The sequence below is a fragment of the Aplidium turbinatum genome, chromosome 12, assembly GCF_918807975.1.
Source record: "Aplidium turbinatum chromosome 12, kaAplTurb1.1, whole genome shotgun sequence".
Classification (NCBI taxonomy): domain Eukaryota; kingdom Metazoa; phylum Chordata; class Ascidiacea; order Aplousobranchia; family Polyclinidae; genus Aplidium; species Aplidium turbinatum.
In genome coordinates this window covers 20,640,872-20,667,024 of record NC_137483.1, presented here as the reverse complement: position 1 = coordinate 20,667,024, position 26,153 = coordinate 20,640,872, and the positions used below count along the sequence as shown (strand labels likewise).

At 39.5% G+C, this 26,153-nt stretch overlaps 1 protein-coding gene across 1 annotated transcript; it reads right to left on the bottom strand.

Moving 5' to 3' along the window:
- Nucleotides 1-8,550: 8,550 nt before the first annotated feature.
- On the bottom strand, nucleotides 8,551-16,101 carry LOC145780824 (menin-like). Its single transcript, XM_082592467.1, has 7 exons — nucleotides 15,576-16,101; nucleotides 15,009-15,136; nucleotides 12,859-12,939; nucleotides 12,610-12,779; nucleotides 11,969-12,193; nucleotides 11,317-11,448; nucleotides 8,551-10,874 (listed from the first exon to the last, which is right to left on the bottom strand). The coding sequence occupies exons 1-7, from the start codon at nucleotides 16,060-16,062 to the stop codon at nucleotides 10,352-10,354; spliced, it is 1,746 nt and encodes a 581-aa protein (XP_082448593.1). The 5' UTR covers nucleotides 16,063-16,101; the 3' UTR covers nucleotides 8,551-10,351.
- Nucleotides 16,102-26,153: the final 10,052 nt, after the last annotated feature.

The following is a 26,153-nucleotide window of genomic DNA, read 5'->3' as shown; positions in this document are numbered from 1 at the left end:
TGAAGCCGGGGTATGCGAACCCCTCGGATATTTTAGCAAAAATCTATCTCCCGCACAAAAGCGCTACAGTACGTATGACCGCGAACTGTTGGCCATTTATCTCGCCGTTAAATATTTTCAAAATGACATCGAGGGCAGATCAGTTACAATTTTTACTGATCACAAACCCCTAACCTTTGGATTCCACCGACCGCCAAACACAATGACTCCGAGACAAGTCCGCCATTATGATTTTATTTCCCAATTCGCTTCTGAGATTAAATATCTTCCAGGCGAAGACAATCACGTCGCTGACCTACTATCACGCATAGAGATTAACTCACTTCAATTACCAGAGGGAGAGCTTAACTATGTAGAAATGGCAAAGGACCAACTCACAGACCCCTCTATAAGTCAATTTCTCAACAAGTCGCATAACAACATGGTGATAGAAGACAGGGCGTTATCAGGCACCAATGTTGTACTAAAAGGTGACGTCAGTTTAGGAAACTTCCGCCCACTCGTACCAACGCCTCACCGACAACTGGTTTTTGATATTTATCACAACTTGTCGCACCCAGGATTTCAAGCAACCAAAGACTTGATATCTCGTCGTTTTATATGGCCTGGACTGAGCAATTTCGTCAAGCTGCGATGCAACTCCTGCATCCCTTGTCAGCGCTCAAAAATAACGCGTCATAATGTAGCACCACTTCAAAGGTTTGAGCAGCCAAAAGAACGATTCCAGCACGTACATGTAGATATCGTCGGCCCTCTTCCCGAAAGCCACGGCTACCGCTATTTATTAACATGCATTTGCAGATTTTCCCGCTTTGTTGAAGCAATACCTCTAAGAGACATACAAGCCTCTACAGTTACTGATCATTTCCTCTTGGGCTGGGTCGCCCGTTATGGCTGCCCTGCCATTGTAACAACGGACCGAGGCGCACAATTCACATCGCACGTGTGGCAAGAAATGTGTAAAAAACTAGGAGCGAAAAATTCAACAACTTGCGCCTACCACCCAATTGCGAATGGCATGGTAGAAAGATTCCATAGGCAACTAAAAGCCTCCTTAAAAGCATGCTCAGACACCCCTAATTGGTTCCCCCATCTAGCCTTAAACCTGTTAGGCATCAGGTCTTCTGTGAAAGAGGACCTAAAATGTTCGTCAGCAGAAATGCTGTACGGCACTCAATTACGGCTGCCAGGTGAATTTTTTGACGAAATAGCGCCACCACACAAAGAATCAGATTATGCCGCTGAACTATCGCAAATTATGTCAAATTTAAGGTACACTGCAACACGCCACCACAACACGTCAAGGAAACCATACATCGACAATGCACTTTGGCAGTCCACGCACGTTTTTGTACGAACCGACCTGCAGGCAGGGACGTTAGTACCGCCGTATAGAGGACCCTATTTTGTATTAGAAAAAAAGTCAAAGTATTTCGTTTTAGCAATAAACGGTAAATCTGATTCGGTATCAATTGACCGATTAAAAGCAGCCAGACTCCCACAACATCTGTTGGAAGAAAACAGAAATGAGGAAACGTCAGACGACAGTAATGAATTACTTGGGCTAGCAAACTTAATTACACTCGATTCCTTTGCAGAAAACTCCGCACGATCCAACTCGCTCACGCCAAACGTTGGAACAACGAAGACAAACGTCACGTCTCCATCCACGGAACGCAACGACGAACAACACTCCCCACGCCCATCGAAACTGCCAGTACACGTCAGCCGCAGAGGAAGAGTCATTTACAGACCTGCAAAGTTAAGTGATTACGTTGCATGATGTCTGTCTATACATTACTGGGCCTCTGTTTTTTGGCACTCGGCCAATCACAGGAAATAGAAATTCAATTGTGCAGACCTCAATTGACAGAAGCTGAATATTTTATAGAAAAACCTTTACGATGCATCAAACATCAACATAATTCAGTACACAGCTGTATTGCTGAAGTATATAATCCGTCTGCAGCTTATGTCCCGCTAACTGTTCACTCGTGTCAAATCTTTGAAACAACATGGTCGACCACGCACTATTTTTTCGGAGCGCAAACCCATCATCAGACAACAAAATCAGTAACACCGCCATCTAGTAGTAGCTGCTGGTATTGGACAAAAGCACATCACGCTACCAATATAGGCTCCCTCAAACAAATCTCTAAAAATATGTGGGGCACTCATAACCCAGTTAAATTAGAATATAAATGGCCTACAACTACCGAGGGGAAGACTTTAAATTCAGTAGTTACTCAAACCAAAGCCCGTTACGACCCATTAACAAACACCATATTTAATGCCTTAGCTACAATGTCTAAATGTAATATTAATCGGGGTTCTTGTACTGTCGGATCCAGACGATTCGTTTGGAGTGTCCCACCACGCATAAACTGTCCAAAAACAACACCAATGGGTAATCATACTCTATTAATGCATTTCCACTCCGAATCGCTACAACCATACCGTATAGAAGTTAAGGATCTGGGAATCAGTCTTCATCAACAGGCAAAGTGTCCAAAAAAAACCTCCTCTTGTTATGGAAAAAATGCGCTGTGTGACGTAGCTGGCTTAATATTAAAACCGCTAAATTGCACTAATATTTCTTCCATTGAATTTCATGACACTATGGGAAAAACAATAAAAAATGCTAACCCCACAACTAGAAGAAAACTAGGCTTGGTCCCCACTCGCCTGCTACAGGAAGCGTCTGACACTATCACCGAATTTCTTCAAAAACAAACAAACGAGATTCACTTTCTAGAATGCCAAATTCAATCCCTTTTCACCACCTTGTATCATCTTATTTCAAAGCAATACCCAGGTGAATCACTTTCTGCCCTGTTAGGTGGAACACACGCTGCTATTACCCAGGGAGATTTAATTACAAAAATTTCGTGCATTAGAATAAACGGCACCATTCTTCCCAGCTTGCGATATGGTAATTATTACTCTCAACGTCCGCTAATAGAATATTTAAACAATGGCTCCAAAGAGACCGGTCAAGTCATGAGAGACGGAAATGCTTACCCTGGAGTCCACCTTCTAGAAAAATACATGCCTGGAAAGATTCTTACGTTCCGCATCGGTGAGGCATTTTACCTTTACGAAAACTATTCACTAACACACATCCACAAAAAGATTAAGTTGCTTCAAGCCCACCTTGCACCGTTAACTCAGCCGGTTGACTCTCCAGATTTTCTTGAAATCGAATCCCTATACAACCAGTCAAATTACGGTTTCGAAGAGTTGCAATCAATCCTGATCGCTATCAGTGCTTCTCAACTTGACAATGAACGCATGTACGATTTCTTACAGTCCAACATCGATGGCGACGATAGCGCAGATATGCAATTCGTGTCATCGACACTTAGCCAAGTGATGTCAAATGTTTTTTTTCAAATTCTTTCCTCATTACAAGCCCATTTATTAATACATTGCTAGTCGTATTGTTGTTTTTATCCTTCTTTTGGAGTGCTGTTCTTACTATCATAGCGCTAAAGTACTATCTTCCTGCCATCGCTAAAAGCCTGCGATCATCTGTTGGTAAATTACAACAGCGCAGACAATCCCAGCGTCAACCCACACAGGAAAACGGGGGAGAAACCCCACAAGCCCAACTTACACAAGGGTAGCTTTATTTCTCGCCTATTCTCGCATTTTAACAGCTTCACGCATAAGCTGGCATCTGCCGCCATGCATAAATCATGTCGCCTAGTGGTTTCAACAATTTTATGCTATATTTTGTTATTGTGTTATACTACCGTGTAGCCTACGTACCTTACTTATTACATGTACCTTGCGAATGCTACTCTGTATCGCTTTTTGCAGAAGCGCCACCTCGCGACAAGGTTGCTGATACGACGAGATGCGAGAGACATTGAGAGACCTCAAGAGACATTGAGAGACTGACAGCACTACGACGGATGACACGACAGAGTTCTCTATCGCCACCACACGGTGACTCTCATCAACTTACCTCCATGCGAGATGCCTCTATTCAGAGATGCCTTTACCTTTACTTATTCAGAGATGCCAGACCAGAAGCCCTGCGCAGACGACGTCAACTCGGCTAACCTCATAGCCGCCAACATGCACCGAAGCTGCATCGTTACCTTTCAACATGGTCAATCCCATGTCCACTGCTACATTGCGACACCACGCGGAGTGCATTGTTACGCACTCAAGCCTTCTTCACAGAAGAAGCACTCTACTTCAACAATATCGCCGCAGCATTCAGCTGCTCAAGACGTCTGCTTTACAGCTTGCGAATTACAAGCTGGCCTCATGTCGTGCTCATTATCCGTCAACAGACATAGACTGAACTGCTCATCAGCACTGCGTGTCATAGTCTCGAACTCAACATGCTTGAACTGCATAGCATATCTGGTCCTCGAAGACATTACTCTCATGAACGCCATGTCAGTCTCGCACAACCTTCGCGCACGCGTAGCTTACCGCTATTCTATTATTATTATGGTTGCTTCTATGAGTGTCAAGCCTATCTCCTCGGACGCGGAGCATGAACAGTCAAGGACACTCACCTGCCTATATAGCCTAGCCTACCGTATTTGTGTATTTTATCTTGCAAGTGCAATTTGTGTATATCATCCTAAGCCAAAATGGCTCCCAGGGAACTTAAGACATCGCCTTATCTCTTATGATAACCGACTGTTACCCCTGTAACCGCAACTACTGTAGCCTATTACAGTCCCGCAATTATTGTAGCCTATATCGTAGCCTACCAAGCCAAAGGGCTTCCAGGGAACTAAGACATCGCCTTATCTCTTATGATAACCGACTGTTACCCCTGTAACCGCAACTACTGTAGCCTATTACAGTCCCGCAATTATTGTAGCCTATATCGTAGCCTACCAAGCCAAAGGGCTTCCAGGGAACTTAAGACATCGCCTTATCTTTTATGATAAACGACTGTTGCCCCTGCAATCACGTTATCTACTTACTTATATGTGTGTTTAATCTCCTCATCCCACGAAAGGAGGGGGGTCATGTGTCTTCCCCTAGCAATTGTTAGCCTACAATTGTCAATTTTCTTTGTAAAAAAAAACATATCTTATAACCACACACCTATATATTGTTGCAACATGTATAACCGAGTTATTGTAATATTACTTATCTGTTATTTTTGCCGTAAGGAGGGAAGTGTGTAACATGTACCATGTTTTTAAATAACAAATTTATATTTTAACATTTAACCGAAATTCATCATTATTGCAAAATGCATTTCAATGCTGCAAATTCAAAACCTAACGTTCTCATAGAACATAAGTCAAGCTTCCTGTTGACAAACGCCACTCACACAGAATCTAGCTCAACACATCTGTATTTCTAAAGCGACATAACTATGAAACCGGTATAGCTTTTCCCTTGATTCTTACGATAGCTGTTATTGATGAAAAGGCTCTACCGGTATATTATGAAGTAAGCGGGGAATTGAAAAAGACAGGCATTCGAAATTAGACTGGCAAAACGAACGGACTGAATTTTAGAAGGAAAAGGTTAAATTCACGCCGGGAGAATGTCACTCATCCGACACCCGTCTCAATAAACGAGATTAGTTAGTCAATTTTCTCAACTCTCCGAATACTAAAACTTGTAATATTGATAAACAATAAAATGTATGATTCTATTTAATTCGTTTGCTTATCGTGCGCGAACCTTCATTCATTCACTTTCAGCCCAAAGCGACTCGTAGTGGACGCATCATCGTACAACCTTCCAGGTTTACAGACTAACCTCCACTCAACCAATTTATTCTACAGCAATATACCGTCCTGAGCAAGACGTCAAAACTGCATCCATTCTGTAGCTACCGTCCTGAGCAAGACGTCAAAACTGCATCCATTCTGTAGCTTACCGTCCTGAGCAAGACGTGAAAACTGCATCCATTCATTCATTTCATAATCACTCGCTTAACTACAGTCATGTGACGTTGTAACTACTTTTTATGCTCGTGTTTGTCGCTTTTTTTTTAATGAGTGCTGAGCCTACTCCGTACTTATACTACGACTCTCATAGTTTCTTGTCTCGTTTCCTACCCATCCAGCCGGCATTGCCTTGCCATGCCTTACCAATTTAATAACTTGTATCCCTGCATGTATCGCTATTCTTTTTCATTATGTGTCCCATCATCAGACGGCGTCCGCCGCCTATGGCACTGCCATATTGTAACTACTTGTATCCCCGCATGTATCGCTTTTTTTAATGTGTCTGAACTGCTTATGTGTAACTTTCTAGCGGTCGCTACTTTGTATCAATTTCGTTTCAGACCTGCCTATCAACACGGTTGCTGCGAGAGGTTGATGCGAGACTTCAAGGAACTTCAATACAACACCACGATGATGACACGACAAGCTCACTGATGAGACCACTTCAACATGGCACCACAGCACCCCATGTTCTTCACGACTTGCACTGAGTTGAACAGTCCCTCATCATATACCTCAACACGAGATGCCTCCACGGAGATGACCCTCAATACGGCTATCCACAGCCACCGACGCAACTCTAACATGGTAAACCCCATGTCTGCCGCTACTTGCGACACAACCTTCGACATGCAATTGCTGCATTGTCCATCATTCAAGCCTTCTCTGCGTCAGAAGCACACCGCGCCGTCAACCCAACCAGTGCCGCTATTTTGCGCCACTTTCGACATGCAATGGCTGCATGTCACACAGCTTGCAACTATACAAGCTGGCCTCTTTCCTGTCATATTTGTCCTACATCAACGGACTCACTACTCAGCTGCTGTCGTGCTCATCCTATACATCAACGGACTCACAACTCAACTGCTGTCGTCTCGTCCTCCCTCATCGAAATACTCGAACTAATAGTATGACTTTAGAACATCCTTCTCGCACAACCGCGCGCACACCGTTAGGCTACATATTTTTTTTACCATTCTGGTTTGCTTTCATGGGTGTCGGGTCCTATCTCTTCGGAGGCGGGGCATGGACAGCCATTAACGCTTACCTGCTTGTGTAGCCTACTTAATTTGTCCACCACACTTGTAAATTTTACTATCATTGCATTTTCACTTTCAGTTGCGCCCCAGTATTCAATTTCATTTTCTAACCTTAAATCATAACTTACTGTTTTCGTCATTCACGACATCTCTCCTACGTTTCAACGTCGTTTTGACTGGGGCCAACGTATGTACCGACTGCTGTCTCGTATTCGTCATCAGCCATATCTGCAGTGCAGTTATCATAATTCTACTGTTTAGTCTACTTTCAAGTTTTAATATTATTAGCATAATTCAACTGTTTCAAGTTTTATTAATTCATTTCCTTTGCGCCTGGCAGCACTCGATTCTTGCATAAAACACGCTAGCATGGCAATATTCGTTCTTTTTGAATTGACACAACTTGGTGTAGCTCGTCGTTGTCTCGGCTATCTGATGACATCCTCTTGCACGCTGGGTAATCAATAAAGAAACCTTTTTGAGAAGCAACAGTAGTGCTTTGTCCACGTATACAGAATGTTAGTTTAGCCACTTCTGTTACAATACCCCTAGATTAGACAGCCAGAAGCCTAAATTATCCTTTTTTAATTAGAGACAGGAGCCTCAATATCCTTTAAATTATCCTTTTAAATTTTACTTTTATAAACAAAAAAATATAACAATCAGACACGTAAAAACCCTACAACAGGAATAGTGGCGGGAGTGGGCGATTGCACCGCCCCCCCCTAAAACACAGAAAGTTAACTTCATGCGTGGTGTAATTGCAAAATCAGCTTAATATATCATTGTGTTTTGTTGAAACCCGCATGCTTTTGAGCGGTGTCGAACCGGTGCCGTTTCGAGTGTCGTATCAGGGCTCTCACCACTCGGCTGTGCAGCCGACAAGTAAAGGTGTACCACACCCCAAAGGAGACCGCTTACTCATATTGACGAGAATACCAATTACTTGTCTGGCGTTTTGACGCAATTCAACAGCCGAAGAGCAAACCTTATTGTTGCTATTAGATTTGTCCTTTAAGTGGTTCCCACGTCTGTAGATGTTGAATCAATGTAAAAACGACTGATTTTCCGTCTGGTTCGTGTCCTACCTACAAGAAAGTGGTGAGCTTCATGGTGAGTGGCGTGCGCAAAAGGGGGGGGGGGGGAGGTTGAGGTTAAAACCCACTCAATAAACTTGATATTTTTGTACTGTTTTATGGCTTTTCATGGCTTTATTTAAATGCGTCATCCTCTATTTTTCTTAGTTTTTATGTAAATCAAGTTTTGTAAATACGTATATGTGTTATGATAAAGCAACTATAGCCAAGAAACTACCTGCAACGAAACAAAAAAGTGAAAAAATGAGCAGCTGGCATCAAAATTTCCGCTTGCTTTTGTTGTTTATAAGTTTAGTACAGCTGTTTGAGCTAAACTGTAGGTTATTGTTGACCCAGGGTCACCACCAGCTTGAATAACCGGTCGATTATGGCTGAAGGCTAGCCTATTTTTTAGAAGGAACTGTTTCCACCGTTTGATTGGACATCTCCTAGGTCCTTTAATGAGCAACTTCAATGTTGAGTTGAAACGTTTTTAATACCATGTTTTGTTTCATTTTGACGGAAAATTATTTTATCTTTCTCGATTTCGAGATCTCAGCAATTTGGTTTCGTTATGCGCTGAAAGGAAATATGAAATGCCAATGCATGAGAACCGTACAGTACAAGGTAGAATTAAAGCGTCACGACAAAAATACGTGGCATTGCGTAAAAAGTGATTAAGATAAACTGACTGCGTTCACTTAAGGGTGTTTTAAACAAGACACAACCTATTTCAAAGTTTTGTTTGCTATATAAATAAATAGTTAATCGTAGGTAGCCTATGTAAAAATTTTTATCATGTTTAACCCACCTTTTCTGTCCCAAAGTAAAAGCAAAGCACTGCAACGAGTAGGCCTATTTAAAAATCCTTTTTGCTACAAAATGCAATCTTAACTTAACTCAAATGAAAAACGTCTTCGTACTCCACAGGAAACACCCGCCAAATTCTGAATCGACACTCGACAGTGGATTGCATTGACGAATTATGTCGCATATTTGCATTAACCAAAAACAAAAAAAAAGTACGCTAATGTTTATCAAGCTTTCCCGACCATGTGGCCCTAATCATCAGCACAATGACAATTTAACGCATCACCACAGTCAATGACATTTAGTGACCTGCGATAGGTCCACTGTCGTTTCAGCCGCTAACTAGATGTTGGTTACGATCAGAATGGTCTCATATTTTTTTTTCATCTCCTCCCCTCTATGAAATATTCCTTTCTTTCTGATGAAAGCAGCAGTCTTACTCTAAGCCAGCTGATTACCACTTGCTAAGCAAAAGAACCCATAGGAAGTCAAATAAAATAATTAAGTTTACGAACTTCATTCATACAATATTGCCCGCCACATTATAGTGTCCAATCGCAAATGAAGAACTCACAGTCAAAGTGAGATAAAAGTGTAGTGTGTTATGCTCAGGCCCGGATTTAGGGGGGGGCAGAGGGGGCAGTTGCCCCGGGCCCCCCGACTTTTGAAGGGCCCCCCTATGTGGAAAAAATGTGATTTTGTGTTATTTTTTCTTTTTGGCCTTTAAAGTTTCTGCAAAATGCTGTGCAGTACTGGACTGATGCTACTGTAGACGTAGAGATGGTTTTTCGCGCCGTAGGCTTGAAAATTTTTTTTGCACGGGGGCCCCCCGATCTAAAAGTGCCCCGGGCCCCCCATCAGCTAAATCCGGCCCTGGTTATGCTGCATAAAAATATTTGTTAAAAGTCACTTCATTGTAATAGAGTTACAGTGGTCCTATACTTGAATCCAAGCATCGGGGGATGAGAAGACTGCATGATTGGAAAGCGAGCGCCTTATCCTTTGCGCCAATCTATTCGGTGTAGGGAACCAAGTCATTGCAGCCTTGTCATTTGTCAAGTGTTGCTATGCAATGCATTCCGTTTGGTACTTTGTAAACTGGGCAATCAAACACGACATAGTTATTAGTCACTAGTTAGTGCCTCCACGCTGCATTCACAAAAGGATACAAACTTTATTTTTTCATGTTAGAATAAAAGTGGCCAACTTCTGTTTGAACTTAATATAGCTTGACCCGAATAAGTTGAGGTAGGCCCAGTTCTAGGAACCACGTTACCGAATGATGTATGGAATAGTGAGGTGTCAGTGGCACAGCATGTTCTTTGTCCATTCCAAGTGCCTTCTATTCGCGGAGCTGGGCCGGGATTTTGACTGCTGGGGGATTGCGTCATTGGCACAAACACTTCGTGCTTAACTTCTCGTTTATCTTTTTTTAAATAAACACGTTGAAGAACAATAACAGGAACTCGGCTTTTTTCATGAGGAGTTAAGCATCCAGGTCTCTGGGCTTTCTGACTCTTTTGCTTCCGTATTCCATGCTGTAATCCCCGGATGTGGACTTGCGTTTCGTAAAGTGGACTTGGGACTGGGCAGTCAGCAGAAGACCGATGGACTGCGTGCTCCACTTCTTCCCGTTGGTCAGCATCTCTCTCAGCGCGGTCATTTTCTCGCTGCGCATGCACAGTTTGGACACCGGAAGGTGGCTCTTTGAGCACGGTTCGTCTTTAGGGGAATTGCTTAAAGCTCGGGAGGTTTTTGTTGAATCATTTCTGCCAGGTGATTTGAAGTCATCTAGGGATGACCCTTTCTTCCTGAGATCTCCAGAGAGATGACACTCCGCATCCGATGCCGGAGAAGAATCGGAGCCAACATGATTGAGATCATCTTTAAAGGACTCCCGAACTTGAGAGGAAAACCGATGCAAGGAGTTGATGAAGTGACGAGCCCACCATGAGTGGAGCACAGGAGTGGAACTTCCTTCTTCCCACAAGCAAATTCCGTCATAGAATCTACAACACAACTCATGTTCGCGTGCGTCGTGACACGGTAAAAAGATTCGATTTTGTAAAAAAAATGAGATAAAATAACATCGCAAATACAATAAAACAACGTTGTAAAAATAATATAACATACGATGAAACAACATTGAATAACAAAACAAACAGTAACTAATAATATACAATAACAAATGCTGATATAAGAATGAATAACAAGGTCAATACTGTTGTTGAAAACCAACTAGATGCTTGCATTCCAAGCATTCTTGATAAAAAATAACAAAACGCTTTTAAATGAGATTAATCTCAAAAGTATTCATCCTGTGCGTGCATGCTAACCCTTGCGGCTTGTGTTATCACAAAGTCAGCCAAATAACTTAAACCAGTCGGAAGGAAATGCTTGTAGTTGTTGCCAATTTCTTAGAAAAGTTAGGCAGTAAAAAGAATATCAGACCTTATAATCTCGCGATAACACTCGGGGTCTTCACACAAGGATGGATCATCTTTCAAAGCTTGAGGTATCAGGTCGTTGGCTACGTCGATCATTTCCTTATAAATTTCTTCATCTTCTTTGCTATAATTGTACCTGAACAATAAGAATTGTAAAACCTGTTAACAGGACAACGACTAGTACAAGTCATTATGATCTGGCGCGGATAGACTTAACAATCGTCACCACCATTTCTTGCGTACGAAAGAATGGTGCATACCTACCAGTGAATAAAAACGACCCGTTTATACATTCAAAAACATGGAAAGAACAAAAGCTGTAAGCCAAGAAGTGAAAGACAGATTTCCCAACCCCAACTGGTGTGCTAATGATTAACGAAAATGCAGTAGTGAATCCTTTTTCTTAACCACCTTCCTTCCCTTTAGTAATTACGCCGGACAAATTATTGTATAATGGTGGTGCATTTTAAACAGCGTGGTACATATACAATTTGAGTGAGGGGTCTTGTAAATCTAGTTGTCAGTTCATTTCATAATGCTCATTCTGAGTTTTGTACAACTTGTCCCGGTGTTCACATGGCTTCTCTGCAATTAAACCTTACTGAGTCCACTTCGACATACTGACACTAATACAGAACATGATGCAAAACAATTACTTTGAAACTACTTGTGCGGCCTTGGCGTAGTATCCGATGGCTTCTTTGCATCGAGACTGGCGGAGATAAAAGTTTCCCATGCCACAGTAAGGGAAGACATGCAGGTCATCATAAAGATCTTGCACTACAGCTATGGCCTTCTTCTTCATTTCCTCCACAACATCACAATGATCCGGATGCATCGATTCTTCCAAGTCACTTAAAACTCCGAGGGACATTGGGTACCTGAACAATAAAGCAATGTGAGAAAATTGATTGAATTGAAGATGCCAATAATAGAGAGATGGAGGTGCCGCTGCAGACAACTGGTCGACCCAGAATCCCAGATGCTTCGGGATGAAAATAGCGAGCGAGACTAAAACTTGAAAACCTTTAAAAATACCATAGACCATAAAGCATAACCAGAATTGCTATTTTTATTGCAACGCTTTTAAAACTTACTTGATTTCAAGATAAAAGCATTAAAATAGACACAACGTGAAGGTGCGAAATGTTGTCCATTCCCAAACAGAACAATTCGTCATTTTTAGATTGATTACATTAGCCATTTAATGTAAAAATAACGGATTTTGCTGTCTGGGTGGCATAGCGTCATGTCAATCGTAAGTACACCCGAGGACTGCCACAAATATTTATCCTACCTGTCCAGATGTCCACGTTTGTAGAGCATCATCAGTACTTTGTATTGAATGGTGGTCAACTCCTCACTGTCGGAGTGAATGTCGAGTGACGGATTGAGAGACACAACCATAGCAGCCACCTCCATCCAGCGATCACACTTCATCGCTTTTCCGCCATGATAAATCCAATTCTTCGTGGATACACAAGAAGATTTACAAAAAACATGACTTTCTTGAGTGGAAACGTTTCATAATTGACAATCAACTTACCTTCTCGGTTACCGCTTGATCCACAGCGAAACCTCTTCTATCTTCCTTTCCACGACCATGCCATGTGATTTCCACCATATCCTAAATGTGACCAACATCATAATTGATACTCTTTGCATTTGAACTTGCTAATAAAATCACACTGCATTAACCAGGATATATGTTTTTTTAGTTTGACATTCAGTTCATGTAGTAAAGGTTCAGGTAAAACTATGATCAAAGTCAAGAAAACATCTGGTTTAATATACAATTCAGCGCAAAGCTAGTTATAAGACCGATCAACACAGACTTTGGCAAAGGTGACTCCATACTCAGTTACTAAGGTTCAGGGAGAAGAAAATATGTGCACCACACTAGACCAGTGGTTCCTAATCTTTTTCAAAAAAATTGTGTAATGATCTCCTTGTGATTTTTTCAATGACTCACGGTCTAACATAAATTAAGGCAAACTTGCTTAAAAACGTTAACTAGTCTACTCATTTTTTGATATACATGGAATTAGAAATTCAGACGTCAATGCGATGGGTGCACACTGCAAACTTCTTCTATGTGAGGTTGTGTTTTACACAACGCGACCTTCGTATCTTGCATCACATTCAACCTGTTTGAGTTTTGATAGCAAGTAGTGTTGAAAACGCTGTTCCGCATTCGTAAGTCGTTAGAAATGAAAATCAGGATAAGACTGCGCCATTTTGACGTGGGAAGGCGACTAACTGGCGCAAGAGAAAAAATGGAGTTTGATTGCTTGGATATTGCAAGCGAATACACGACTTTATGCCGCGGTCTGAATAACGCGAACACAAATGACACCATCCCTAGGCCGCAAGGCCTGAATGTAGCAAGGCATGAATAACGCGAGACTTGGTTATTTCTTACTAAAACTAATTGTTAGTTTTTAAATATGTCAGTAGTTTTTCCTTTAACTGAAATTAAATTGTTTTTTAAATAAGGTGTTTTTATATATAATATAGTATATATATAATTATATATATATAATTATATATAGATGAAAGCACCACTAGTTCATTTGCTGCTTTTTAATCTTAGTGAACACATCTGCAGAGAAATCTGACTAATCAAAAACGTTCGGCAAACTCACAGTGTAAGTCTGACTCCCCAGTTAATCTCGTTCCTCGCTGCTTCAACGACAACACAGAAGGTCAGTTACAACTCTTTTGTTTTCGAAGAAGGCCAATTAGGTTTGGAGGCGTTGTCAAACAGCATTTCATGATTACAACTCTCTATATGAAGACAATATCAACAGCCCACGATGGCATTTGTTTATTTAGATATTTATATGGATATTCATTATTCAGGCAAGTGCAGTGCCGTAGCATGACTCATTGGGGGCACTCCAAACGAACAACTATATATATTTAACTTGAGATTAATATTGAGTAATAGTCTAGAAAACATTTGAAGTTTTACCCATTCTCTTACAAACGCATTTGTAACATAATCTGGCCATTTTCGCTTTGTGTGCAACACAAAAAAAAGACATATTATAACAGATAAAATTGAAGACACATGCGCATTGCGCAATTGGGCCAGAAACTTTTAATTTTCCTAAATTCGGCAAACGCGTTTTAAAAATATACTACCGTGGCAAACAGTGAATTCGTATCAGAAAGTAGCCTGTTTCTAGAATTTGCAAACTGATGTGTAGGATAGTTGTAGCCTATATGTTGTAAACGTTGCCGTGTGATTGAGCCGTACTTGGTTAGTGCAAACCTCACTCATCCAACAAAAACAAACTATACATAGATCTACTATTTCTACCTGCATAAAACCAAGCAGTGCACATGGTTTACTCGCCTTGCATTGATAGTCTCAAAGCAGTCATAAAAAAAATATTCAAAAAATAAAAAATTTAGTTTTAGTAACATATAGCCAAGAGTTGTGTCGTGCATGTATTGTGGCATTCAGGTCTTGCATTATTCATGCCTTGCAGCATTTAACCCTAGCGATGGCGTCATTCGAGTTAACCCAATTTGGACCGCGGCATTAAGTTGTAGATCAATTGCAAACATGTCCAAAAATTTGTTAAAGAAAAACTTACAGCATTTTTTCGAAAGTGTTTTGCGATCCCAGATTATTGCTTTGCAAACCCCAAAAGGACACAGCATTGAAAATTAAATTAAAAAACTTACCTTGGAGTCTTCACCACATGCCGCCCATGCATGATCACCGGTTACAACCAAATGAACATCTCTGTAGCTGACTACTTGGCACGCAGCTACAACGACTAAAGCAAGGCCGAAGCAATCCAATTGTTGGCCTGACAACAAAACAATAAGTAGAATTAATGGGCTTACACGACAAACATTTTTTCTGCATTCTGCATGATGCTCAAAACATGTGAAGTAAAGCCCACCCAACTACAGGCAATTTATATGCTTAGATCATTTCTTATATATATAAAGGCATAAACACCAAACCATACCTACTCATAACTTTTACCAATTAAGAGTTACCAAAATGGATAGCCCCTGGCTAACGTCACAAACTGCTTGAAACATCCTTCCTTGTTAGAACTGGGTGGCTTAAAAGACTGAAAGTTTCAATTTAACATTTTTGAAAACAATTTGAGCAAAGTTTAAAACCATTTTGAAGATGGCACTTTAGCATTTGCAGAAATGTGTCTTGTCTTCAAACACTCGATTACTTTATTAATTAATAACTTTTCAACAGCATTTGGTCTTCAAGGTATACGGTACCTGTTAAATAGCTGAAGAGTGATTGGATGTGCGCCTTGTCTTTGTGATAAGATCGGAGTAAGCCATTCCATATTACATCACTCATACGCTTGCATAAAAAGTTTGTTGCAAAGCCACTTCTTGTTGTGAAATCCGTGTGACTTCGGTCAATCTGTGCTTTTATTGTGAGAGTAAAATGCTCCAGTAATCCTTCAACAATTTCCAAATATAAAGTAGGAAAATCACAGGGTTCATTTTGATTACCAGATGCAGACAATCTTGTTTGCACTTTACTTGTGTCATCTTCATTGCTTGACTGACAACTCTCATCAAATGTTGTTATTCTGTTAACTGTCAATTCATGTTCAAGATATCCAAACAAAATCGATAAAAATGCCAAGTTTGGTTCATCATCCTCACTATTTTTGAAGTGACAGTCAATTAAATTAATAAATGAATCTATGTTTGTAATTGGAAAAAGTAAACGCTCTTCAGGTCTTATAGTCATACTTACTCTTTAAAATATGCAACAGCCTATATTACTTCAGCTTTGTTCATCAACATAGCAACTGAAAAATGGAAGCCGCTTGTTAATCAATAGTCAGCCAGCAAGGTGAGTAGCCTGGTGCAAAACATAAACACATTCATTTATGTACGGCTTGTACGCCATCGTTTCAGGAGCGAGTCCAATTAGTCTCTGTTACAATGTACAAAACTCTTCTCAATCAGTTCTACCTGCATAGGAACTAAGTAGGCTACCCATCTTAAAATATCATACACTTATCATAGAACACTAAATAGGCCTATTACAGTACAATCATTACCATATGCTAGTTTGTTGTTTGTTTTAAAACGTTATATATACTTTATGGAAAGTACAACTTTTAACAAATAATATATTAGGCTAAAGTTAGGAAGTACAAAGATAAAGTTTGAAAAAAGTTATGACTACGGTACGTTTCAACAAGAAGTGAAAAATACCCTGAAAGATTTTGCATAAAGATAGTGAAACTATAGCAGTGAAAAGACACAAAATGCTAACAAAACACAACCAAACTCTAATCCCTGATCCTGGTGCTTATGCTCAGTTCATCGGACATAAAATTAACAATAATAATAAGTATTTGATGTTGTAAGCACCGAGGTGCTTTTTCATCATTCTGATTATATGTATAAATAACGCATTTGCTGTTAACTAGGTTAACAGCTAGTTTCATAACTAATAACTCTAACCATCAATAACATCTGATAACATTATGATCCTGTTAAAATATTACAAGTTTCTTCTCAAGAGTTTAATACAAACTCGAGGGTTAGGGTTAGCGGAAACGGCAGAAAAATGTTTGCGGAAACTGCGATCAGCGAGGGTTAGGGTTAGAGCATAGATTACTCTATGGTTATAGCTAAGGATCACTGAATTAGATTTTTAATTCTTTTCATTACATTTTTAATTCTTATTTTTAATTTTTATTAATTTCAAATTCCGTGATCCATGGGTAAGCGGAAACTGCGTTTAACGGAAACTGCGATCAGCGAGGGTTAGGGTTAGAGCATAGATTACTCTATGGTTAGGGTAAAGGTTAGCGGAAATTGCGGAAAAATGTTTGCAGAAACTGCGATCAGCGAGGGTTAGAGCATAGATTACTCAATGGTTAAAATTAGGGTAAGGGTTGGCAAAAACTGCGGAAAAATGTTTGCGGAAACTGCGATCAGCGAAGGTTAGGGTTAGAGCATAGATTACTCTATGGTTAGGATTAGCAAAAACTACGGGAAAATGTTTGCGGAAACTGCGATCAGCAGACTTCGGCTTTGAGCTAATTTTTCTCATGATCTTTTCAGGGGGAAAATTTTAAAATAATTGCGGAAACTGCAATCAGCAACTTTGGCTTTTTTAATTTTTTCTCTCGATCTTTTCAAGGTACGAACTAGGTTGCATCCGAGAAAAGTTATCATCATCATCATTTTGTTCCTTCCTCGTATGGAGGGTTGGATACAATGCGCCATTGTTCTCGACCATGAGCTGTGCGTACTGCACATTCATAAGTTAATTTTGTCCATTTTGTGATGTTTGTTGTCCAAATCATTCTTGGTCTGCCTTTACTTCTTTTACCGTTTATCTTCCCTTCTATTAATGATCTTTGTAATGAATTTTGCCTTATTGTGTGTCCGAAATACTTCAATTTTCTTCTTTTGACTGTTTGTAAGAGCATTTTGCTTGAATTGAGTTTGGAGAGTACTTCATCGTTAGTGATCTTTTGTTTCCATGAAATTTTTAACATTTGCCTGTATGTCCAGAGCTCGAAGGCATCGATCCGTTTCTCCATTTTTTGTGACATTGTCCAAGTTTCAGAATTGTATAATAGGGTCGACCAGATATAGCATTTTAAGATCCTGAGACGAGTTGATAAATTTAAACATTGATTAGTTAAAATATTTTTCATTTTTCCAAATGTAGTTCTTGCAATTTCTATCCGTCTAAGAATTTCATGGTCACACCTCCCATCTTCAGTTATTAAATGACCAAGATATGAAAAAGATTTTACTTTTTGTATAATTTCGTTGTCAATTATAATTTGGAGTACTGAAGTGTCTGGTGATTTTGAGATTATCATTGATTTGGTTATATTTAGCTTAGAAAAGTTATATTAGCTACCGGTACCTAGTTATTAAATCAGTACGGTATAAATAAATTAGTTCTTGAAGATGAAATCTTACACTGAATTCATTCTTTTTCTGACAAAAACACTAGCAACTACTTCTTCTTTCCGTAACTACTAGGCTAACCGTAGGCTATTTTAAGTCATCTATGCTGTAACATTGCCATTTGCAAATCTGGCTTTACCAGTGTTGCCACTCACATCAATTTTTAAAACATCAAATTTTTTCATAAAAAACATCAAATTCAAGATTAAAACATCAAATTGAAAGCTCGGGTGCGTTTTGTCAATAAAATGATAAAAAAGATAACAATTACATTAAATCTAGACTTTCTTCGTAAAATTTACTTAAAGGTTTATTTAAAAAACATGTTTTCAAGAAAAACTACTTGGCTAGCAGAATTTTATATGCAACTAAAAAACACTGGTCTACGAAAAAAGAATTTATTTTTGCTCCAAAACTTTGAAGACTGATTTAGAGTAATTTTGGGGTGCTGAATCCGAATCTGACCTCAGATTTATCCTATCACGTGAGGTTTTTGAGATATAATAACAACAAATTGTTACTTTTATCAAAAGTGGAAGATTTGGCGTTGCGTTTACTACCAACATAATTATGCAGTGCTATAAGGAAAGGTTAGTGTTAGACAGTAGCGTAGCCAGGAATTTTCAATGGGGGGGTTTTGACGACCCAGCGGCGGGGGGTCTGGGGGCCTCCCCCAGAAAATTTTGAAAAATTACTTTGAATTTGGTGCATTCTGAGAGCATTTTCAACAAAAATGTGGGTATGAATATTCCTGTAAAATGGTGCTGTCCGGTGGCATAGCAAAAGGATAAGATCATGTTAATTTTTCGGAAATAAAGCTAAGTCTCTATGTTTTCTTGTTGCTAATTCCTGGCTGAGATGTTTGAATGTTTGATATTGGCAAAACTCGCTCTTTTAATGCAGTTTTGTTCAAAATTAGGCAATTTGTTTTAGACTGAAAGCATCATTCTCAATATCGTGACGTCACACGCGTGCCAAAGGGGGGGTTGTAACTCCCAAAACCCCCCCCTTGGCTACGCCACTGGTGTTAGACAGGCCAAAACAGCCTAAATAAGGTTACTGGACAAGCATTGACATAGGCCTGCTTAAATCTTTGTGGTTTCATGCAAAACATTGACGGAGGAGGGGTTCAGTTATACTTTTAGCTTCCCTTTTAGTTTGTTATTACTGCCTTGTTAATAATGTTGCTTAGACAACAAATTGGTATCAAAATTATAGTCGGTGGGTGTATTTCAGCTACTTATGTAGCTTATTTACTGTACGTGATTGAAAGATGAATAAGCACTCTGCTTTACAACATCTCATACATTATTATTATTATGCACCACATGGCCTGGATTTCTGGATATAGCACAATGTGTATGTGTGATAAACTCAACATCAAATCTTCCACTTTTGACAAAAGTAACAATTTGCTGTTATCTCACAAACCTGACGTGATAGGATAAATCTGAGGTAAGAGTCGGATTCAGCACCCCAAAATTGCTCTAAATCAGTTTTCAAAGTTCATAGGCCTAGAGCAAAAATCGTGTAGACCAGTGAGTACACTTTCAATGCGGTACCTTTTTAATTTTGGTGGCTGATATTTGCAAATAAGCTTACCTACAGTATATATATACAACTTACGCCTGTATTTTAAAACCCTACTCGACTTCAAGTTTGACTCACTTCGGATGTAATGCAAACTGATTTTACAAAATGCATCTTTTATGATGAATGAAGCCCAGCAATTGGCTAGTTATGAAACATCAAACTAAAGTATCATTTTGGTACACCGTGTTTTGGTATTACACTTTAGCCTACTTCATGGGGTCGAATTTTTAGTCAAGGCCGACTTGAGCTCAAGTAAGGTTTTAAAATATGGCCCTTAATGTCTTCATTTTAGATACTACAACCAGCCTATCAGTTTTCTTCACAACGGCTCATCATGCTCATGTATCTTTTACGTGGACCACCATTTCTCATAACTTCCACTAGCCTATTTAATGGTTGCCAGCTGGTGCAGCTTCCACTACTTTGGGATACAAGTTGGCGAGCTAGAAGCTGTCCTTTTAAAGTTATTGAATTCACCAAATTGATTATATTTTATTTAGTCTGAGCTAGTTAACAGCAAATTGCTTAACATCAGATTTTTGGGCAAAAACATCAAACATCAAAAAGTTACCCAAAAACATCAAATTTGATGTAATTACATCAAGAGTGGCATCGTTGGGCTTTACCATAGATATGGCTTTACTACTTACAACTAGTCGGAAGAATCAGCAAACTATTCTCTATAAAGGTGGTTTCCCAATTACATTTTTGAATAAAGTTGGGATAATTAATTAAAACTAAACACTGGAATGCTTGGGTACTCATTGGGAACGAATCCACGATCAGGACTGGTTTCTTTTTCAACAAGAAACGCAGTTTCAAATAAATTGGTTCATTGGTTAACTGTCTTGTACTTATGAGAACTTTCTCAGTCCGGAAATGAGGAAAGCAGAGGTTCTAGAAAAAATCTTGGATATCAAACAACAAACCAAAACTTTCGCATGAAAATTTTAAAATATGTCGGCTGCGTGGCCGAGTGGTGAAAACACTGGAACGGCAATCGAAAGAGCGCCGGTCCGACACCGCTCAAGAGCATGCGGCTGTGTCTGTGGCAGGACACTTAAAGGCATGCCTGAAGGTGGACACGAAGATTGGCTTCCTTGCCTTCCTGTCCACTTAACCTAAATTTTCAACCACCTGGTGTAAGCCTGGATACGACAAACAAAAAAATATGTGTTTCAAAGAAAAAAATAATTTAGTTGAGGTTTGAGTGCTTGCCCCAGGGATTCATATTATAGTGATCGCCAACTCGGCTGGATTTCTGACAAGAGAAGTGTAAAAGTGTTGCCAGATATATTTTTTATTTTTAGAAAAACTAATTCTTTGGCATTTTTAAAGAGTAATGGTCACCCAAAGCTTGTCTATTTAAAACTAACTTGAAGTTGCACAAGTTTGTGCAACTTAAAGTAGCACAAGCTTGAGTTAAAATAGTTTGTAGTTGTACTTTGCAATAAGAATGTGAATGTATACTCAAAATTTAAATAAAACTTAGAAAGAAAGGTTAAATTTGCAAAAAATATAATAGTTTGATAAATGAATAATAAATTGCTTTAGATTAGTTTCAAAATAGTTATTTACGGGCAAGTTTTGGGCGACTACTAAATTTAAAAATGCTAAAATAATATTTTTTCTAAAAATTTAAAAAATATCTGGCAACACTTTTACACTCCGCTTGTCAGAAATCCAGCCGAGTTGGCGATCCCTATACTATGAATCCCTGGCTTGCCCCTAGAACATTTCAACAAGTTCAATTTTGTTTAGGTCCCTTTGTGCGTATTCTGTGACTCAAAAACGAATTTTGCCTACGACGCACAATTTGCATTTGAAGATTGGCTAATTATCGAAGCGCTGGATTTATGTAAAAGTTGGAATTAAAAGTTTTGATTCAAGTTTGAAATTAAATTTTAAATTATTTTGTTGATGATGATGTAGCGCCCGTCTCTCTGACGTCACGCGGCGTGGAATCGGTGGAATCCAGGAGGCTAGGTAGCCTACTTGATTTGTATAAATACCACGGGCTTTTATCGCAACGCGTCTCCCTTAAAAATTTAGGGAATTGTAAGCAATGGATTTTTAGAAGAATGGCTAATCGCATTCTGACTAGTGCTTCATGGACACGTAAATTTTCCGTTATGTTACATTGTATGGTCGTGTACAGCGATGTAATGCTCACAGTAGCGCTTTCCCAAAATCCCAATCAAGACTAGGATCCTTCAAGCAACTATAGCCTAGGCGTACTAGGCTAACCATGATTTCTGACTCACTTTTGTTACTTAGTCTGACTTAGCAGTAGGCTATTCGGTTTAAACCACTTTAGGCTATCAACTGATAGAAATCCAAGCTAAAATATAGATTCAGCACTTGAAAGTAGGCTCTCTACAAAGATCAGTAGCCTACGGCCTACGCTAGGGAGTAGGACGGAGTGGACGTTTAGTTTCTATTGGCGATGGTCCTATTTGCGGTTGTAGCCTACAGTAGGCTAATATAAATGTTCTTAAAACAAAATTAGGAAGCCCACTACATAGCTGTTTCAATCTTTAATAATGGTATTTTGATAAAATCACACATAATTTGGGCGAATTTTTGCTTCGCACCCAAAAACGTTTTGGACTTCTTCGAGTAGCCTACGAGTGCTACGAGCCTACGACCATGGATCAACTTCGTTAAAGCCTACTTGTAAGGAAAAACTTTTCAATTAAAATTGATTGATTGATTGAATCTTTATCCTCGGACTGGGAAAGCTTCTTGCAGAGCTTAATCCTGGCAGTTTCGCATACTTGTAGAGGCTTTGAATCACTGACGCAGGCCAGGTCACCGAGATTGACAGAGTGAAGTTTTCCGATTGTTGAAGTCTTGTTGCCGGGGAACTATTCCATCCATTAGATGCCGCTGAATGGAGAGCAGTCCTTAACGTGCGTTGCTCAAGCGCACACCCCGAGAGTCGAACCAGCGCCACTTAGTAACAACTAACAAGGTTTTGCTTGTTCACATTTAAGTGCGTTGGTTGAGCTTTGAAAAGACTGCTCCGTTTCTACGAGACCAAGCGTGCTATTATAGCTTCCAGATCAAAAACTGAGAAAGTAGGCTACCGTATTAACAAAACAAAACAAAAAAACAATTTCAACCACTTCAAAGTCATAATTCACATCTGGAGCCACTTTTTCAGTTGCGCGGTTTTTTGTTCAAATTTTGCACTTAGCACTTCAAACAACCAATCGAAAGAAATCTTGTGACTCAACAACAATTGAAGTGAGCTATCGGTAGTTGAGTCAGATAAACAAGAGGCCTGTTGGATGGACACATTGGACACCAAACAATTTGAAAAGCAACCTGGCGATCACATTAGCAATTTGACGCGGTATTAGAATGTAGTTTCGCAATTCAATATCAACCACTTTCAAATTTTGATGGAAACCAGAATCTTGTCCAAATGTGAAAAAAAAATATTATAATCGATAGCCTACAAACCTTTCACAGAACCGAAATATGAACGTTTACGGAACACCGCCGAAAGTGTTGCTATTCGGGAAAATTTCTAAGTCTTAGCCTACTTAATTGTTATGACAAACCTGTCATTTTCCCATTTCCAGAAGAATGTGACATAAGTAATATCTGCACCTGGATATGTTTATGGCGCGTGTAGCCGGAGATTAGGCATGTAGGCTACATTGAGCACAGTTTATGTATTAACAATGTAAGACTTTCCAACAGCATCATGGAAGTAGTCTCATCATGCAGTCGTTAGGTTTTTGAATCCAGTGGCGTAGCTAGGGGGCGGACTGCCCCGGGCGGCACCTCTGGGGGCGGCACTTTCAGACAGGATGTTTTTTTTTTTGTTGAATGCGAAAGTACACAAAAAATAAAAGCATTTTCACATGCTTTTTCTTGAAGGGGCGGCAAAATCTGAATCCGCCCCGGGCGGCACATTCCCTAGCTACACTACTGTTTGCATCGCAAAATAAAACAAACGAACTAAACTCTAAATTTGCACATCAGATGAGCTTATACCAGAACAGCTTAGACCGTAGGCTAGATCCTACCAAATGCTTAGAATACCTCCAGAATGCAATTGAAAAGTCTTACATCCAGCGGCGTATGTAAGATTTTTTCAAAGGGGGGCATGCGAAATTTCTTGCAATCGAAACGAAAACTAATTGAAAAAATGCCCATTTGCTAATAACAACCAATCAGTCATGTTGTGTAAGATTAGCCTACTTAGCTTGCATTGACGATAATTTTCTAGTTTGCAGCAATAGTTTACTCATTTGGATAGATTTTTTTATCGAAAATAAAAAATTGTGAAATAACACTCTTGACGTCTCATAAGTTTATAATGTTTTACGTAGTCGCAGGGCCGGATTTAGCTGATGGAGGCCCCCGTGCAAAATTTTTTTTCACGCCTACGGCGCGAAAAACCACTTCTACATCTACAGTAGGCCTATCATTAATCCAGCACTACACTGCACAACATTTTGCAGAAACTTTAAAGGCTGAAAGAAAAAAATAGTAACACAAAATCACATTTTGTCCACGTAGGGGGGCCCGGGGCACCTGCACTCCTGCCCCCCTAAATCCGGGCCTGTGTAAACGACATAAGCTTACTCAACCCAATGAACCACTCGCATTGAGGGTTGCCTACGTTCAGTGGCGTACGCACGATTTTCTTGCTGAGGGAGGGGAGCGTTCGATATAATTTGAGATTTTTTTTTCAAAAGTAGCCTAATGCTACCCAGACAGCCACTTTGTCTGCTCCGGTTCGATCCGCACTCGGTCTGATAAAGATCTGGTTCGATCCGTACCCGATCTGATAAAGATCTGGACCAGATAAAGTGGCTGTCTGGGTACTTTATAGTCTGACCAAGGTTTAAGGTAGCCGAGGCTATCTGTTGGAGAAATATAAACTCTCACGGTCTTTACGTATGTCAGTGACCACTGTAGCCTACTTTTGGATTGAATTGTTGGATATGTGAATAGGCCAAGTTACGAAAAGAATGGTAGTTGTAGGCCTAAACCTCACTATACGGTAAGTAAAAACTGTAATAGTTCGATTAACAGGCGGTGTCGTAACACTAAAGCATAAATCAAACCTCTGTGAAAATTTAAATATTGAATGCAATTTATTTACCGCACTCTGAACGTACATAACGAAAAAGAAGGCCTGTAGCCTACTAGCCTACAGGGCCGCGTGAGCACTATCTCGTCTCCGCCCTATCTGAAATTTGTTGGTGGGCCTCTACTTTTTAGTAAAGGTTTCTAAAATGTTTTTCAAACCATAGGTTGGGAGTTCAGATAAAAAACATTAGATTGACTCCACAAGCTGTTGGAACTCCATCTTTGACTAAGCTACATAACAATGCAAAGGGCTATGGAGTTCAACTAAAAAATTTTCATCATCATCATTGTCAGCCTGTGGTAGCCCATTACTGAGCAAAGACCTTCTCCATTTCTTGCCAATCTAGTTGATCGTTTGTTTCTTGATAGCCTACCAGTTTATAGTTCAACAAAAAACTAGAGAAAAGAATGACGTAGTGTTTGTCTTGAATATTGAATGCAAAACAGCCTCCTTTTTCCTTTTAACAAATGATACAAAATGAATTTTTTCAGCTGCAACTTTCCTTATTTCTTTTACAAATTCCTGCTCCTCCTCACTAGACCAATGCTTTTCTCCAGGGCCTTTCAAAGTTGTCTTCGTAGATTTAACTATGCAACCAGCCACGGTACTTTGTTTCTCCATTTGTCCTAAAATATTTCTAAAAGTGACATATTTATGAAATAACGTGATTTTAAAATCCACATTTAGCATATTTAACGACTAACAAACTGAAGATTTTTAGCTGTTGCTGTAAAATCAAGAAAAATGTAAAAATGTTAAAAATTTTCTCTATTTATAAGTTTGAACTTTTGACTTATCATATCTTATTAGTAGGCTACATCGCATACGAACAAAAAATTACATTCAGCAAATGAAATTTAATTTCATAGTCGAAGTACGCAAAAAAATAATTTAGGACCAGACTGGAATTGGAGATCCTTTCCCAGGGGGCCAAAAACTTGATACCCTAATTTTTTTCATTATTTAATGGGTGTGAAGGTAAATCAAGAAAACAAATCACAAAAGTACACAACGCCCCTACTAATTTCCTTGTTTGCTTTATGCTATCCATCTCAAAAATGAAACCACCCAAATACTGATCTACCGTCATTAATTGACTGCTGGTTATTACCTATGTTAGCTTTAGCTGATACGCATTCGCAGTGGTGGTGTTTTAAAATTAACCTGGTAGCCCACAAGAATTAAGTTAC